General features: G+C 56.0%; 1 protein-coding gene and 1 long non-coding RNA gene across 12 annotated transcripts in view; one reads left to right on the plus strand and one right to left on the minus strand.

Moving 5' to 3' along the window:
• LRP8 (LDL receptor related protein 8) overlaps positions 1-18,339 on the minus strand; it is a 79,854-nt gene that overhangs the window by 46,349 nt on the left and 15,166 nt on the right. Inside the window, exon 1 of one of the 11 annotated variants that reach the window (XM_077891818.1) lies at positions 850-1,073. The exons of 8 other annotated variants lie outside the window; for them this stretch is intronic. In XM_077891818.1, the coding sequence (XP_077747944.1) occupies positions 850-1,021 (172 nt within the window). In that variant the 5' untranslated portion in view covers positions 1,022-1,073. Of the gene's footprint in view, positions 1-849; positions 1,074-18,339 lie in introns of those variants that run through there. 2 more of the 11 variants (XM_077891819.1, XM_077891823.1) reach the window with 2 other exon arrangements.
• LOC144310606 (uncharacterized) lies at positions 476-11,557 on the plus strand. Its single transcript, XR_013376272.1, has 3 exons — positions 476-1,669; positions 7,503-7,664; positions 9,758-11,557. It is a non-coding gene; the product is annotated as an uncharacterized LOC144310606 (long non-coding RNA).

The raw sequence follows: 18,339 nt of genomic DNA on the forward strand, positions 1-18,339 counted from the left end.
TGAACTTGAAGAAGAAGGGGACAGAGGGGCTGGCCCGGTCACAGGTCTGGGCCAGCTGACACTATCAAAATCAGTCCCTTTCCTCCCTAGCATTCTGGGAGCCTGGTAGTGAGCTTGGCCCCACCGTGTGCCGAGCCCTGGAGGTGCCAGGCTGGGAGGTCAGGGCAGTCCTGGAGGGCAGCCCAGCAGCCTTGAGGCCGACCAGGTTCAGAAGCAGCAGCCTCAGGGATGGATGTCCCATGTCAGTGTGCAGAGAAGGGATTTGTCCACTGTCAGGACCCGTTTGCACATTTTCCACCCTGGCTCTGGCCTGGCACCTTTCACCCAACACCCCAGGGACTCTGCACGTCTATCCTGGTGGTGCTGTGGAGCCCGTCTGACAGAAGAGGAACCTGATGCCGGCAGGCAGCAGAAGTGGGATTTTATTTTTTTTATTTTTTTTTTATTTTTTTTTATTTTATTTTTTTTTAGAAGTGGGATTTTAATTCCACGTGGCAGCTGCTGAAGCTTGGGCTCTTTCCACGAAGGCCGTCAGCCACCTCCGTGTTATCACATGGCTCAGAGGACCCCATAAAGTATTCCCGTGGAATGTGCCAGAATAGACATGCACCTGTGACCCGTCTCTGCTAATGGACCACTCTGGGGAAACTGAGGCAGCATGGTTGCTCTCAGGTTGTGGACCAGAACTAAATCACCTCAGTACGCCACATCTGAAAGTGTAACCAGATGGAAAGATTTGGAGCAGGGGGTAAGACCGGATCCTGGCACAGCCACCTCCTCTCTGGGTGACCTTGGGCTAGTTCCCTCCCTCTCCGGGCACTCGGAGATCGTGGCTTTCCCAGGCAGCACCTGTACAAGGACAAAAGGCAACAGGGCTGTCCCAGGAGACCCTGGTGAGCATCCCGGTGTTGGGTCGGTCAGCGCAAGGAGCCCGCAGAGGTGTGAGGCTACACAGCCCTGCCACGGCAGGAGGGCTCAGCGGCCTTTCAAGGCCATAGGAGCAGGCCATGCCAGACCCCATTCCTGGCCTTGGCTCCAGCTCCCAGAGGGACTCCCTCGCTGGGCTGGAGGCCGTGGCCCCAGTTTCCAGGGATTTATTTCCTTCCATGCCAGTCTGCCCCTTGGACAATGCCCACCTCTGTGAGCCCCTGTGCCCCACATCCAGGAGCTGTGCATAGTCATCCAGGGTCTGCGACATCATAATCTGCTACCATGGTAACAGATGGGCTGCCACAGAGGATTTGGGATTCCAGAGGGCAGTGGGGAGGAGCCGACCCCAGGGCAGAGTCCGGGGAGAATGGGAAATCCGGGACAAAGGAGGTAGGCGTTGCCACTTGTAACAAGAACACAGGCAGAGCAAAGCATCAGACACGCCGTGGTCAGTCGAACTCCACTCTGCTACACATGGGCTGTGTGACCTTTTGCAAGTTACACAACTTCTCTGAGCCTCACTTTCCTCACCTACATTCAGAAATAATAACCCTGCTTCACCAAACACACAAGGTTGTGGGAAGCGAACGGGCTAAGGATGGTGTTGGGGCTTCATAAACGGAGAAGCTTAAAGGTGCAAGTTTGAGGGAGGCATGTGAAGTCAGCAGCCTCGGCTGCTGTGTGCGTGACGTCAGGCCCATCAGTCATATAGGGCCACCGCCTCAGTTGGGAGATGGAGGTATGACGCCGACTGAATCTTAGATCCCTCAACACCCAGAGTCTATGATCTTGTGAAATTATCATGATCGCTCAGCCCCTCCCAGCTTCCTCCACCTCCAGGCCTCCTTCCAGGGGACAGTACACATCCCTCACACTGCTGTTCCCCACACCCCACTGGCAGCCCCAGAGCACACAGGGGATTTCAAAGCAAAGATGGGTCAGGGCTGCCAGGTGGAGCTGCTTGGTGTGACTCCACTCAGCAATCAGTGCTCTGTCCTGTCAGAGCCGCAAGCTCCCACACAGCTCTCCCATTCTGCACGCCAGACAGCCAGGGACCAGGAAGCTGACCCAGCCCAGGATCAAGGAAGGAATCCTGAAGGAGGGGGCCAAGTCCAAATAAGAGGAGTTAACCACCCGGTGGGAGTGACGAGAGGGACAAGGAGCATTCCAGAAGAGGGACAACAGGGCCTGGGGTGTGGAGGGGCCAGCAGACGGCCATATGGGGTTGGAGAGGAGGCAAGGGGCCTGGGAGCTCCCCTGGGCTGGAGACCAACTGGCCTTGCCTGGCCCCACGCTGCCGCTCAGAGGCCCCTTCCCCTGAACTCACCCAGCCTCCACTAAGGACAGGGGCTGCTGCTTAGTAGCCAACAAATACGCATGTCTCTAAGCTGCCTGGGCTTGGCTGAGGATCTGGTGAGACTGTGAGAGACGATGACTGGCCCCTAGCAGAGGAAGAGAGAGGCAAAGGGTAGGAGAGAGAGAAGGGAGGAGTAGCCATCCACCCAGATGTTTCAGATAAGACTTGCTGTCTTCCTCCTCTGTAGAGCCATGATGCCCACTGGCTTACTGAAGGTCCTGAGAAGGCCTGCAGATATCAGATTGACTTTGTTTCTCCCAGCACTTCCCAAACCTGTTTAGCCAAGGAACCTCCTTTTTAGATGCCACGTCTATTAATTTCCCAGGAAACAAGTGCATCAATGAAGCACATCTGAGGAAATACTGCTGCAGGGCAAGTCCCTCATCCTGCAGATAAGATGAAGCCCACGGAGGCACAAAGGCCTATGGTCACACAGCTGAAGCCGGTACCTAGTTTTCTGTCTCTGGGCCAGCTCCACCAAACCATGAAAAACAGGAGAAGGTATTCACAGGGCACGTGGCCCAGAGTGAGGCTAAAGGGGATCCCAGTTGTCAGAGCAGGGACCTGTGCAGAGGAGAGCAGGGGCAAGGAGACGGGTATTGGGCCACATGGCACAGGGGGATAGGAGAGTCGTCAGGAATGCAAGCCCTCAGGTTTCTGCAGACAGGCCGTGGGCCCCCGGGGAATATTCTCTGAGGGCAGAGCAAAGACCCATAGCCAAGGTAGAGTCCAGCTTGACATGGCTGTTGAAGAGTAGCTCCCTTCCCCTCCTAGGGCACAGAGGGACCAGTCTGCTCCCACTTCCTCTCCTAAGCCTGGACCTGGCTCTGGCTCCCACAGCCTGGCCCTAAGGCAGCTGGGCCACTTGTACCCGGGTCGGGAGATGAAAGAGCCGCCCCCACCCCTGCCAGTTACCCTACTGCAGAGCTCGCCAGGCCCTGGCATTGCCAAGACAACCGCTGCCAGCAGAATGAAGATCCGGGTGGGGGCAGGGGGCGTGCCAGCCCGCCCCGGCCTACTAACCTGGCAGGCAGATTTAAATGACAGCCCAGGAAGCTACTATTAAACTGTCACCCCAGTCAACGGGACGACAGACCCCAAGTGTTCTCTGGCTGCAGCAACAACACAGCAGGGGTGAGAGGAGGAGGAGACTGTGGTCCAGAGCAACCTGCACCCCCTCCGGGGAGGCCCCTGGCTGCCTGCTCGGTCACCCATGGGCCACAGCCACCCTCCCTGGCTGTGGCAGGTCCTGGCACGGAGCTGCAGCACCGTGCAGGGCCTGAAAACTTGTTTTTTTTTTTTTTTTTTTTTTAAGCAGGGGAACTCTTTTTCCAAGTAAAACCTCGACATATGAAACAGGCAAAAACGGAGCTGCACTACTTACTAGAAACGGGGTGAGGGGAGAACACATTACCCATTTCCTCATCATCCCCTGAACAATTCTGAAACAGGCCCCGGGCGGGGGCATGAAACCCTGGGTTCAAGGCTCATCCCTAGCAGCACCAGGTTCAAGCCCCAACTCCCACCCCCCCAAAGCCCTTCCTGGATTTGTGATGTTCCTACGATTCTTCTGGTCAAGGATTCTCGTGGGTCTAAGTGGTGGGTGGTCTCAGTCTAAGTAGAGCACATGATTCTCAGTCTTGGGGTTATAAGTTCAAGGCCATGTTGGGTGTGGAGATTACTTAAAAATAAAATCTTAAAAAAAAAAAAAAAAGATGCCGTGGCTCTAATCTAACATTTAGAACAGCTTCTGAGGATTTAAGATTCTAACTCTCTAAGGAGCCAAGGTTCTAAGCACGCTGTGATCTGCTCACCCTCAGCCCCATGACGGGCAGTCCCAGCTCAGGACCGTCATTGCATAAGGCACACATGGCCACCAGCTGTGCATGGCCTCCAACTCCATCCTTGCAAGGCACCACATCTCTGAATCTGAGCGTCCCCACATGCTGACAAGCACACTCAAGGCTCTTGGCGGTGCTGGAAAGGCAAATGGTTCCCACCGTGTCCTAACACCCACCAAGTGCGGTGGGCGGGGCTTGGCTCCCAGCTTTGTGCGGCCCAGCAGGCTCTGGGGCCTCCGGCCACCACCATCCATCAGCAGGTGACATCTGAGTGTGCTTTGTCCCCCACCCTCTCATCCCACCTGGGGAGAAAGAGGAAATGAAGCAGCAGCAGGTGCTGGGAATGGGCGGTGGGGGCGGAGGGTTTGAGGCTGTGGCTGGTGAGGGCCGCCCCACAGGGGGACATGAGAAGGGTTGAAGGAGAAGAAGAAGAACAAAGCAGTGGGCCTGGGAGGACCACTCTTTGGTGAGGGCATCTTTGCTTTCTAAATTCGGCAGTTTCCCTCAAAATTTTCCAGGTTTTCTCCTCCTCTTCCAAACTATTCCACTAAGAAGCTACACATTTTATAACCTGTCCAGATGATAAAACAAAACAAAAAGGTGTGGATATGAGGTCTGGAAGGTCAGAGGGGAGACTGGATGGGAGGCTGCCACAGAGAGGTCTTCCTGGGGGAGGTGGCACTTGGGTAGGGCCAGATTCCCCAGCTGGAGGAGGGGCAGCGGAGGGATGGTAGGGTCCGCACGGCATCCCATGGTCGGCTGTGGAGGAGGACACAAATGTTGCTCACAAACTGCCCACACTACGTTGTTCTTAAATGAGGAGATGGGGTCTCCATACTGCCCTCAGCTCGGGGTCCTTCAAGAGATATGCCATCCTCATAGGTGAGGATGCAGAGAGGGCTCAGGACCAGGGGGGGAGGGGGGCTAAGCAAGTCTTCCTGGGGAGACTTGAACTCTAGTCCCGTCTCTCCTGGCCCAGGGCTCTTTCCTGAACGTCCTTAGCCTGGATGTTCACCTGTTTGCACAGCAGTGCTTCACCATCATTCCCATCATTTCCTTCATCCCGCTGTCCCCCTCACATGGGGTCTCACGCCAAGTGGGTGCTCAGAGAATACCTATGGCTCTGACCTCTTCCCATTCTGTGCCTCAGTTTCCCCAGGCGAACAGGTCTTTAAGGACGCCCTTCTGAAATTCCAGGTGTGTGGCTCTATGACAGAGATGTTGCTGTCCCTCCAAAAGGGTCACCTGGGGCTTCCGAAGCCCAGACCCTGCTCTGGGCCCCAGCACATCATAGCTGTTCTCAGACACTGCCGGCCCCCAGTCCCACCGTCACCAAGGGAGGTTCAAGCCCTTGCTGGGGTATGTGGGACTCCCTGTCGCCACGGGGAAGATGAGCGTCTCCGAGGGACTGACGACAAAGGGGTCTAACTGTCACAGTGATTTGTGGACACAGGAGGTATTGAGCCAGCGACAGCTGTAGGGGTGGGGGAAGGTGGGTGTGGGGAGAGGTGAATGGGATCCGCAGGCCTGGCTGGTGCCTACAAAAGTACCAAACATCACAAGAAGGGTGCTGCTTAGATGATAAGGTGGCACACAGCTCAGGCCGCTCCCACCCTGGATCTGGGCCATCCACTTGGCACTGAGATGTTAGAGCCCCAGAAACAGCTAGAGGGAGACTCGTGGTGCCCTCAGAGTAGAGCCTCCAGGGAGGAGGTGCGGCTGGAAAACTGCATGACCTCCAGCCACAGTCCAGCCGGGCTCCCGGCTTCCTGCTGCCCATCTACTCGGTGGAGAGCAGACGGCTGGCCCCAGAGGGGACTCAGCCTCCTCCCACCCAGGGACCTTCTGGTCTAGCCCTAGCCAGGCCACCCGAGCTGGGGTTCATGGCTCCCCCTCCCTCGGGCCGACAGCAGAGACTGCCAAGGTCCCCACCTCCCGGCCCTGCTCTCCTACCACCAGTCCCTGATCAAAGAAGGGGCAGCTCTACCTCTTCCTCTGCAGAAAAGACTCCAGATCCCACTGCAACCAGGCTCTGGCACCCACAGGGTGGGTGACCCCCACCGGACCGCTCAGGTTTCAAGAGCTCCCTGGGCAGACTCTGCAAGCCACGGGAGTCCAAGGACACAGACCGGGCAGGCGCTGCCTGGGGCAACAGCCCGGGTTGGGCCTGCTGGTGGTCAGGGAGCGAACGATGGAGTTATGACCCCGGCCTCTCTGGGAGGGGGGCGGTCCTCCTCCCACCCCACAGGCAGTCAGGGACCGAGCCCCTGTGGTCATGTCGAGGCAGCACCCTCCACCTGCCAGGCAGTGGCTGACCACACGGGGAAGTGGCCCTGGCTAAGGGGAAACTGCAAACATATCCACCAATTGGGCAGCTGGGAGAAGTGCACTTCCCAAGAGGTGCCTCACTGGGCCATCCTGGTGACAAACCGGCAGCAAATCTCCCGTGTCTGGCTGGGAGGCCCGGCTCTATTACGTGACCTTGCATAAGTCCTGCCTACTGGGTGCTTTGTCTCTTCCTCCACGGCATGGCTGGATTGGACAAGAGGCTCTCTAGTGCCTTTCCTCCAGAGGTGTAGTATTACCCACCACGAGGTCCAGAGCGAGAATGAAAGACAGTGGGAACTGTGGCTCTGTCCCTAGGCCCTGTAAGCCCACTCTGTGGCTGCAGGTGGGAGCCATAAAACCAGAGCCAGTTGCCGTTGCTCCGCTGGAGTCCTCTCCATAATCAGAAAACCATCCTTCCTGGTCCTGCCAGGTTCCCACCTCCCCAGGAAGATGACCAGTGTCTCAGCACAATCCTCATGGACACCTCAAGCTACACTGCTAATTGCTCTGGCTCCATCCCTGGCTCCCATGGCTTCCACATCCACACAAGGGTCACGGACAAACCGTGGGCTTTCCCACCAGCTACCTTGACTGACACAGCTCTGCCAGGCAGGAGGTGTGCATCCCTCTCTCCTCCCTCCTCAAGACCAGCTCAAGAACCTTTTTTTTCTTTTTAAAGATTTATTTATTTATTTATTTATTTATTTATTTATTTATTTGAGAGACAGAGACAGAGCACAAGCAGGGGGAGGGGCAGAGGGAGAGAGAGAATCTCAAGCAGCCTCTGAGCAGAGCATGGTGCTTGACTCAGGGCTTGATCCCACGACCCTGAGATCATGACCTAAGCCAAAATCTAGAGTCGGATCCTCAATAGACTGAGCCACCCAAGCATCTACTACTGATGGTGTCTGACCACGCCCTCTGCAGCCAACAAGGCAGAGAGGCGTGGAGACCCAGCCTGGGGCCCACAGGGCCCGAGCACTCAGGGAAAGCATTTACAAACTCCATTCCCATGGCTGCTTATTTTGCTGCCGTATTTCTGGCAGGTCAGATGTGGGCAGTGCCCGTAGCAAGCCCTTCCAGACTACACCCAGCCCGGCGGCCCGCGGCGAGGTGAAGATCTGCAGCCCTGCAGAACAGCATTCATCTCCCTGTCAACGGCCGGGGGAGGCCTCCCCTCCACTAGACCGGAGCACGGTGAGAGCTCAGTAAGTCATCCCAGTGATGCGGTCAGCCAGCCGTAGGTGGCCCAGCTACCCACCATGACGCCAGCCTCAGGCGGAAGCAAACCCTCCCTGTCTCATCTTAGCAGGGCCCTTGGCTACAGGAAAGCCCTTCACAGGGCTTCCCTGGGGGAAGCCTTCCACAAACCCAGGCTTGGGCTGGGGAAGAGGGTTCTGAGTGGCCGGGGCCTCGGAGCTTCCCCTGCAGGCTTTCCCTGACCTCTGTGGTGGCCTTGGACCAATCTCTTACCCTCCCTGTGCCTCAGTCTCCTCATCTAGACGTGGGAGGAGAAAGGAGTCAGGTTTGTCATGTGTGTCCTTCATGGGCCTGCCTTGGGCCCTCACCAGGTCAAGAACGGGAGGGACAGATGAAGGAAGGGCTCTCCAGGCCTGCAGGCAGGGCTGAGCACAGTCAGCACCTGCTTCCAGGAGGGGCAGCGGGGGTGCAGCTGGCTGACAGGGACAGCAGAGGAGGTAACTGGTTCTGGGTGGCTGTTCCATGGGGAGAGGGGAAGGGCCCTGAAAGTCGGGGCCACAGAGGAGCAGCAGACCTGGGAGGGGGATCTCAGGGCTGCTGTGAGGATGGAGACTGTCTGGTTGGAAACTCGGCAGAGTCCAGCAGGAATGTGCAGAACTAAGATCCCAAATGGAGGTGGTGCTGATGGCATATGGGACCCCAGCTCCCTGCCCCTAGCTCTCTCCTGGGCCCTGCTCTTCACAGCAGTTCTATGAGGGGGCACACAGGGTGCCCGGGGCATCACTACGTTTGAGAGATGAGGCAGCAAAGCCCTAGAAAAGTAATGGATTGTCCCAAGGTGACAGGGCTCAAGCAGAACCAGAACTAGGCATTTTTATCCATAATGCTCTCCAAGGAAATTGAGGGGGGTGAGGTTGCCATGTGGCCTCAGCCATGCCCCCCTTTTGAGGAGTCTCAGTGCCCTGGCTGAAGACAAGGGCACTGAACTTGGGGGTGTTGGCCCTCCCAGCACCTCCCGTCTCTGCAAGTGGAGACAGCTGGCAGGGCGGAGGGCAGGGCGGAGGGCAGGGCTGGGAGCTCAGGCTGGACCTCGGGGAAGAGGTGCTTTTGGTTGACAGCAGTGGGGACTGGGGACTCTGGTTTGATCCAGAAGTCAAAGTTTGATTCTAAAAGCAGATGGAGAAGGTGGTTTCTTTCTTTCTTTTTTTTTTTTTTTTGGTGTCTTGGTCCTTCTGGAAGGCAGTGGGGTCCACTCTCCGAAGCCCCTCAACATCCTGGGGAAGGGGCTAGGAATGGAAATGTGGAAACCCATTCCCATTGGACGTGGGAATGTGGAAACTCTGCCCAGCAGGTTCCTGGGGGAGCTGGCCCCTGGGCCTCCAGCTCCCACATCCTCCAGCTCCCACATCACCTCGGGCTGCTGATGTTTTGTCCAGTGGGCGGGCGGCCTACACCGTCAGCAGGGCACTCGATGTCCTGAAACCACCGGTGTGACTACGGGGAAGCTACTTAACCTCCCAGAGCCTCGGCTCCCTCACCTATTAAATGGGGCTAACCCTAACTACACCCCTTGGAGGGCACAGATCACGGGAGATTGCAGGTGTTGAAATTATCTGGTGAACTGTACAGCCTACAAAGGCAATGCAGCTCTTGTCCATGACTGTGTGGTTTCTTACCATCACCTCCACTGACCTTCCTGCTGGGACTTTGGAAGAAAACTTGGTTGCCTCCCTGCTGGAAGGGGAGAGGCCAAGGGCAAGTACACAAGGGGCTCGGTTCAGATGGGAGAATGCTCTGGGTCCCCCGAGGTGCCGGGAGGTGGCCAGTACAGACGGGGCCATGGGGGGCGGGACGGTAGATTACAAGCAGAACATACCTGGAGTCAGGCCCCAGAGGCCATCTGGTCCAACTCTTACATTTTGGGGAAACGGAGGCCAGAGAGGGCCTAGCCTACCCAGAGGTCACACTCCCAAGGCAGCCTCAGCAAAGCAATTACATTCCTTCCCAAGACCCAGTCATGGAGCAGAACTAACTGCAGCCTGAGAGACTCGCAGTCATAAAACAGACTCTTAGAATCACTGAACAGACATTTCAATTCTAGGAGAGGCCCTTGGAATCTTAACACACATGGTCTAAAACGCACTTGCACCCAAATGGCCCAGGGTTAGCACCGTGGATGCGAAGAAGCTGTCCAACTCTGAAATCATGGAGAGAATCTTAAACCCGCAGACAGAAGACAGAGCCCCAGAAGGTTCTCATCCAGGCGCCAGGACTGGCAAAGGCCTGCCCCTTCCCCCACCCAGTGCAGGAATCCTCTGTTCCCACTGCTGACATATGGCCATCCTGCCCTCTTGAATGCTCTCAGCGACAGGGGACTCAGTCAGCTGTGCCGGCTGGAGGCTGGACGCGTTCCTTCCTCTTGAACAGGGAGGGAAATAAGTTCTCAACAGGAGATCCCCACTTTGTACAAATGGGTTTTTCACCCCTCCTTGTTCTTTGGCTCTGGTCAGAAAGATTCCTAGGGAAGTGGAAAGGAGCCAAGAGCTGCCACAAAATGACTTTAACCACCAGACAGGCTGGTAATAGGTTTCGGTGGGAAAAAAGGAAGGAGAGGAGCGATTAATTCCAACTTGCTACGCGATAAAGGAAATTAAGGCATAATACCGAGAAGGCAGCAATTCTATTAACCTGTATGGAATACCAATTACTTCAGTCTTCTCAAAATTGCTAGAAATAAAGAGAAAACCCCAAAAGAGAATGTGATTGTGGCCCAGGGCTCATCTGGATTAGGCTGTTTGTTTGCCCTGGCACCCTAATGATGGGAATGAGAAAAAATTCCCCGTTTCCTGGGAGACGGCCGTGCTGGAGTTGGGGAGGAAAGGCAGGCCCACGCACGCGTTGCCACTGGACTGCTTGGCAAAGAGCTCAGGGCAGAGGGGTCCCCAGGCGCCCTTCAGGGAGAGCTTGGTGCAATGGTCCCCAGGGCCTCCCCGCGTCCCACACCCTCAGTCCTGTGCTTGAGTGGGACCGGGGGAGGGTCCAATGACCCCTACTCTAACTGGAAAGTCTTAGATCTCCATTGCTGGAAGCCGGAAGACTCAAGCCAGGGGCCTACTGTGTACCAGGTGCCCTGCTAGCTGCCGGCAAGCCCTGCAGTTTGGAAAGACCTTCAGAGCTGGCCACATCTCAGGGTGCTCCAGAGCTGGGGCTCAGGGCTCTGGCTGAGACCACCCACCTACCTGGGCAGAGTTAATGGCATGGATACCACTCACTGCCTCCAGCCAGGGGCCCAGCAGGACAGGTATGAGGCCTCTGGGCCACATCTAGGCAGGAAACAGTGGAGAAGGGGGTGGGCAGGTGCCCGCAGATCCTCACATCCTGCCCAGGCCTTGGCCATCTCTGCCACTGCTCACCCCTTACCCTGAGGTTCTGAGCCAGCATGGTAACTCCAACAAGACAGGTCCCAACACAGCGTGAGTGAATGGGAAGCCACTTCTGAAACAGCCTGCTCTGTGAACATGCCCATTGCTCGGGGACTTCCAGCCGCTTCCACCTTGTCTTCAAGTAGACACTGTTTCCTAGCACTGAGGTTTGGCCATACTGGTCTGCTGCCCACTACAGCCCCCCTCCCACCAGGAGCAGGTTAAGGAACCAGGGCTGACATCCTAGATCCCCTCCCCTTAGCAGCTATGTGACCACCAGCAGGTGACTTGACCTCTCAGAGCCTGGGTTTTCCTCATCTAAAATTGTGATGGTGAATCCTGACTTGCAGGGTACTTGGTTGTGAGATTCGTCTATCCGCTGACATACGGCTGGCACTTAGAAGATATCTAGGATATTCTAACATTTCAGAAAATAGAAATATTAGAAAATGTTCAGTGATGGAAAGTACAACCTTTCTCAGTGGCTCTCCCTTTCCCTGACTCTGTACATAGTAGTAGGTCCTTGAGATGTTCCCATTATGGTTACTAAAGGGCACCGGGAGGCCTAACCTGTGTCGTCCATGGGCCTCCAGGTTCTTTCTAAGGTAGTTTTTCCATGTGTAAGTAGGAAGGCGGTTCCCTGAAGAGCCACGTCAGGGCGGGCAGCTGGAAGGTGCTCCACGGCCCATTTCTGGGTGAATGATGAGCCTGTCCAAGGTCAAGCTCATGGGAGGCTGGGGGGGTCAGGGGGTCACACAGGCTCATACATCTTCCTCATTCTCTGGACGCTCCCCCTCTACTATGAAGTCTTCCATGTCCCCATGTGGGACCCAAGGCCTCTTTTGGTCACGGACTCATCACCCTGGATTATTGTCACTCAACTATCTTTCCCCACCAGCCTAGCAACTCACCAGAGGTAGGATAGGTCTACACGGTGGGCAGTGAAGGGACACTTAGGGAATGTGTGTGGGACAAACGAATGAGTCAATGAACACAAGCAATCTTGAGGCCTGGGTCTTTTCTATCTATACAGAATTTACAAACCATATTCAGCACACTGCATTCTGCATACACAGTAAAAACAATCGTTGTTAATCCACTGCTTTAAAAGTCCTCCATTTAGGGATCCCTGGGTGGCGCAGCGGTTTAGCGCCTGCCTTTGGCCCAAGGCGTGATCCTGGAGACCTGGGATCGAGTCCCACGTCGGGCTCCCGGTGCATGGAGCCTGCTTCTTCCTCTGCCTATGTCTCTGCCTCTTTCTCTCTCTCTCTGTGTGACTATCATAAATAAATAAATAAATAAATTTTAAAAATAAAAATAAAAATAAAAATAAATAAATAAATAAAAGTCCTCCATTTATGTATAATGACCCGGGCTTCAGGGGATCCCACGTTCTCTCCAGTTAGTTGGTTGGCACTCCCACATCCTCCCCCCAGTGACAAGAAACTCCTTATGTCCCCTTTCTTCCTTTCTAAAGACACAGCCATAGTACCAAGGAGAATAGAGCTAGGAGCCAAGAGGCCTGGGTTCCGGTACCAACCATAGGGCTGTGTGGCCTTGAGCATGTTACTCACCCTCTCTGGGCCTTAGTATCACACCTGTTGGATAAAGGGTGAGTCCCACTGCTTTATGGGTCCTGTTCTTGCTCTACTTCATTGTTATATGGGAGGCTGGAGCTGCGGGACAGTGCTAGCACCCAGGTTGATGGTTCTGGGGAAAGGTTCACGATCTGCAAAGCTAGGGAGGGCACCAGCCTCCTTTTAGGGTGCCACCTCCTGGCCATCTCCTTAGAGAACTTTGGGGACATGTGGCCCTGATTATGGTCCAGACCCTCATCTATCCACTGCACCTCAGGGTTTACAAGGCTCTTTGTATACACCTCTCCTCATTGAGTTCTTATAACCACCCTGTGAGGCTCAGAGAGAGACAAGACAGGCCTAGTCCCTGCAGCTTTATATCTGCCCAGTGTCCTGACCTGATGCCACCTCCTTGCCAGCACAGTGGCCTAGCTGCCTCCTTCCCCAAATGGGATGGACATGGGGTCTGCAGTGCAAGTCCTGACCTTGCCCTCTGAGCAGCCCTGAGAAATGGGGGTGGTACTGTCTCAAGAACATCTCCAAGTCACCATGAAAATTCGACAGCATAAAAGATGCCAAAGGCAAGAGACACTGGCCAGCAGAGCAGAATGAGCATGGCACAGCAAGTTCCAGAGCCTGAGTGCCAGTCCTGGCCCCTCCACACCTTGGTTCTGTGCTTGGGCAGGCCTGGGCTTCCCCATCTGTCAAAAGGGGAACAAGACCCTCCGCGCCTGCCCCCTGCAGGCCACGTGTGTACTTGCCAAAGCCACCCTGCTCTCCCCCGTGCGAGGCCCACTCTGTGATCTCCACCTCAGCCAGGAGGGTTGAGGTCTGCCCCCTCTCTGCACACAGCCCAGCATGACTCACCGCCCCCAAAAGCGAGGCCTGAAGTGTGCTCAGACAGGCGTGCAGACCCTCAGGCACATGCACATGGCACGTGTACTCTCATATGAGCACACGCACATACAGAAAGGCACACCTTGCACACTGAGATGTGCCCCACACACCAAACATACCCAGACACACACGCCACACCGTGCACACACGCCACAGCACACGGACTGCACACCCACACATGCACAGGTGGCTTCACATGACATTCACACACTATAGACAAATATGCATAGATTTTCCTGCTTCTCTCACGACAGCCAGATGGTGGGATTCTCCCAGAGGGCTACCATTTAATGCTCTAATTAATTAAAAAAAATTCTAGGTACGCAGAGCCTGGGTTTGTTCCAAACGTCTCAGGCATGGCACAGCTCAAAGCCAAGGAGAGAAGCAGGTCCGAGGGGAGGACTGTGGGGCCAGGGATATATCCCGCCCTGGAGGGTTGATACCTGGCCTAGCAAGGGGGGCTGGGCTCCAGGGCCATCTGCCCAGACATGAGCCTGGTCCTGGTTCCAAGACTGCCCCACGACCCGGGACAGGGACAGACTCCTTCACAGCATCCCTGGCAGGGCTGTCCGGCCTCGGCAGACCAGGGGCTCGGTCCCCGAGGAGGCCACTGAGCTCCTGTCAAACTGCACAGCAGTTATGGGGCTTGAGTCCAGACCCAAATTCACTCTTTAGGGGCCTTACTGTGTGAGGCAGTCTGGGAGGAAACAAAGCACAGAGCTCCATCGTCTGCAGCATGAGATGGATGAGGGTAAAGATAATGGGCAGGTCCAGAGGGACTTGCGATACCCCCTGTCCTCCCGCTTACATGCCTCTAGGGAGGGGGAGCTCACTACATGCCCCAGCAGCCTGCTCTGACTGGCTCGTAGTCCATCCTGTCCCGGTCTCCCGCTGAGCCCCGGCTGCTCTCTGGGCCACAGGGCCCAGGCGTGTTAGGCTGGCAGGAACCACGCCACACGCACCCCAGGCCTTCCCTCTGACTTTCCCGGGGGCACGTGCTTTGCTGCTGAGTGTTTGGGAAAACGCAGCAATAAATTTACCGCCTCACTTATGAGTAATTTGCTGTCAGGAGCTCTGCGTAAGCAGAGGACTGAATTAACGAGGCTTAATTAACATTAATGTTGTGACAGATCTCAACCCTAGCTGGAAATCCCCCCTCCTCGCAGCCCCGGCCCTCGCCTGCCGCTTGGGGGCTCCTGTGGGAGGTGACAGGCCCAGGGAGGGCTCTGGGAGCGGTTGATGGACGTGATGTGGGAGGAGGGGGTGCTGCCTCCTTCCTAGGATTAGGAGGGATTTGGGATCTGGGGGCTGGAAGCCTGCAAGAGCTCAGCCAGGAGCTTCTGCAATTCTAATTCCAAAGGAGCTTTCAGGTTAAGTCCTTCATCCTCGCCTGGTGCAGTGGCAAATATGTAGACCTCAGAGGCCCAGCCGCCAGGGCTCGAACTCGCCACTCACACACTGCATCTCCTCACCCCTCTGTGCCTCGCCACCCCCGCAGCAGAGGGCTGGGGGTGTCAGGGGATTCACGAGGCCACCCACAGAAGGCAGACGTGTTCTGGGATCTTCATCTCAGCCACTCCCTCCTGAGTGATTACTGTGCCCTGTGGTCATCACCTCATCTAATCCTCCCACAGGCCTTTGAGGAGAGGATTGCTAGAACCCCACTGTACAGACGACAGACCCGAGGCACTGAGAGGGCAGTGATAGTCCAAGGGGGTGAGCAAGCAGAGCAACCCAGTACACTCACTGGCGAGCCAGTGGGTAACTAAAGAGCCAAGGTGAGGGGTGAGCTCAGTCGGTGGGGCCATGTGGGGTGGGCACAGGGCCTGGCAGTAATGTTTGTGGAATCAGTCTATGAATGACGGAAAAAGGAGAGAAGTTGCATCCCACCAAAGGGGCCCAGGAACCTGTTTCTCCACCACTAAGATTTACTAAGCTGCCCCCTCCCCCCGCAGAGTGCCCAGCCAGTGACAGGCTCTGGAGAAGAGATAAATGTGGTGGAAAGTGCATGCCCTGCTCTCAGGATCGGTACCACTGTCTACTCCTGGCATTCCCCCAGGGCACCCAGCTGAGGTCTGGCACGAGGTGGACACACTATAATTTATCATTAATGACTGCCATTATTAATATTAATGGGGAGGATAATTCCAGCCAGGACCAACATCAAGGAGCAGCAGAAGACCCAGCTCCCCACCACCTACCTGACAGCTCGGCCCAGCCACGGTAAGATCCCTAGGTGCCACCCTGCTCTCAAGGCGAGGACAGGCTCTGAGCTTCAAGTCCCAGGTCTCTCCCGAAGGACTGCCCGGTTGAAACCCTAGTGTCAAAGATCTGCCCAGGAGTAGTGTGGGGAGGAAGGTAGGGGCAGATCCACCTCCAGAGCATGGCCCCTCTTCAGCCCTGCCAAGCCCCACATATTCCCAAACTCTGCCACAGAACCTGCCCACCCAGCCGCCCCTCACCTCCTGACTTAGACATCAGCCACATGACCTCAAGCCACCTGCTACCTTCTACCTCATTCCTCTCCTCTGTAAGACGGGGGATAAAACAGTACCTATCGAACAGGGCTGATGGGAGATCAAATGAGCTACTCTCAGGCATGGAGTAAAGGTCGATAAATGACAGCTGTGATTACTGATAACCCACAGATCAGTTGTGGTGGAGACCCAGCCCTGTCCGATGCCACCAAAGAGACAGATGAGCTGGGGGGTGTCTCTGGTCTGCAAGGCTGCTCTAAGGCAGCATGGTCAGCAAGGGGCTCTGTGTGGCCCCTGTGACAGGTCTGAGACCCATGAGGCCTTTCAAGGACAGAATCAGAAAGAACACTGTTTCTGGAAATAGAGCTGCCATATGAGGAAGTGAGGTCTCTACCCCAGAAGGTGTGCAAGCAAGGATCCATCCATTCACTGAACAAGCATCCACTGAACCCCTCCTGTGTGTGAGGCCCTGTGTTGGGCACGGGGTGCTGGAAAAGATGGCAGTGACCTAACTCTGCCTGGGGAAACCCACACTCTATAAAGGGATGCTGAAGGTACCAGTCTCCCTGGAACAGGCCTGTCCACTCCTTCTTGAAGCCTAGAGAAAAATCAAGAGGCCTTGGGAAACCCCCAGGCTAAGTTCTGGCCCTGCAGACATGAGGCCAGGCCCCACCTGCTCTGAGCCCCCCATGGCCCCAAGGGCCTCCTGGTGCCCATGCTCTCCTGTCCTGGTCCACCCTGACCACAGCTCAGCCCCAGGCCCCAGAACACCGGTCCAGCCCAACACTCAGTGTCCCCTGGGGTAGGGCCTCGCTGACACAGGATATGGAAAGAGAGGAGTGGCCGTCCGCGTTTGGGCAGGGGCAAGGCCATGGCCATTCCCAGGCAGGTGATAGGCTCACCCCTTGCCCATTTTCCTGCCCAGCAGCTTCCATGCCCCTCGGCCACTGCAGTTCCTAGGGAGCTGGCTTCAAGGAAGCCCAGCAGCCAGACCACCAGCTGCTGCCCCCTCCCCATGCAAACCCTGGCCACAAAGCACCCTCCCCCCAGTTCTGCCCGCCTGCGGTGACAGCCTCTTGGCACCAGCTCTCCCCTTCCCTCCATCTGTCAGGAGTTGGTGCAGACAGACTGTGAGAACCACAAGAGGAAGTAGCGGCTCTGTTTGGCCCCTCCCCCTCCCCCTGCCTCCCCAGCACTCTCCCCCTACCCCCCTACCCCACATCCATCCTCCCGTTCCCCCCTCCTCCCCGTGTCTTCCTTTCCCTTCCATCTGTCTCCATCTTCTCCTACCGATGAAGACACTGATGAAGGGGGAGTGGGGAGAGAAGAAGGACCATCCAATGACCAAGCCAATGACCCCCACTTACTTGTAACCACCACACACCACGGCCGAGACTCAGCACCCATTTGTTTTCACACCTGCACCCCGTGGGCCTATGGGCTCAGTGTCTCCATCCGTCCAAGTGGTGCAGTAGATCCTGCCAGGCCCACCTCCCACGGGTACCAGGAGCCCAGAGGCAACACATGGGAAGGGCCTAATAAACTGTAGAGCCTTGTGCAAGTTCTTGGTGTCCTCAGTTTCTTCCCATTTAACACAGGAAATACTCCTCTTGGGAGTGGTGAGACCGGAATGGGACATGAACAAACAGAAACACAGCTTGAAGATTATAAATGGCAGCAGGAAAGTGAGACTGGGTCACCAAGATGATCCTCACCATATTACTATGAGGTGAGCAGGGCCATGCTGGGGAGACCGAGGCCCAGACACAGCAGTCACAAAGCTGTGTCAGATGCAGGATGAGAACAATGGCCAAGTGCCCTGGCCCTGTCCACACCAGCACCCTGACCAGGATACTCTGAGCTCCTCCGGGCCTTCCAAGGGGCTCTACATCTCCTTGAATTCTCCCAAATTGCGGAAGGGTCAGCTTTTTCTTTCTTCTCAAGCGAGCCCTGCCCAACCAGGGCAGCAGAACCCACAAGTAATGGGGTGGCCCTGCTGCAGATGTAGAGGGAGTTTGTAGGACACAGGTACACTGGCACTTTCCGCTGTCAAACCAGGACAGCTGTGAGCCAGCCAGGATGAGTTAGTCACACTGGATGGGGTAGGCCCTGGGCCACACCAAGCTGCTGGGCAAATGCAGCCGTGGGCATTTCCCCTGAAATAGAGCAAAACCTGTGCTCACTCCTACCCAGGGAAGCTTAGCCCAAAGGCACTTCCCCAGGACTCATAGAGACACCCCTACCTGGCATGTGCCATGTAAGGAGTGGAAAGAGGTCGGGAGGGGCACTGGGCACGTGGACCCAGACAGA

The sequence above is a fragment of the Canis aureus genome, chromosome 3, assembly GCF_053574225.1.
Source record: "Canis aureus isolate CA01 chromosome 3, VMU_Caureus_v.1.0, whole genome shotgun sequence".
Taxonomy (NCBI): Eukaryota; Metazoa; Chordata; class Mammalia; order Carnivora; family Canidae; genus Canis; species Canis aureus.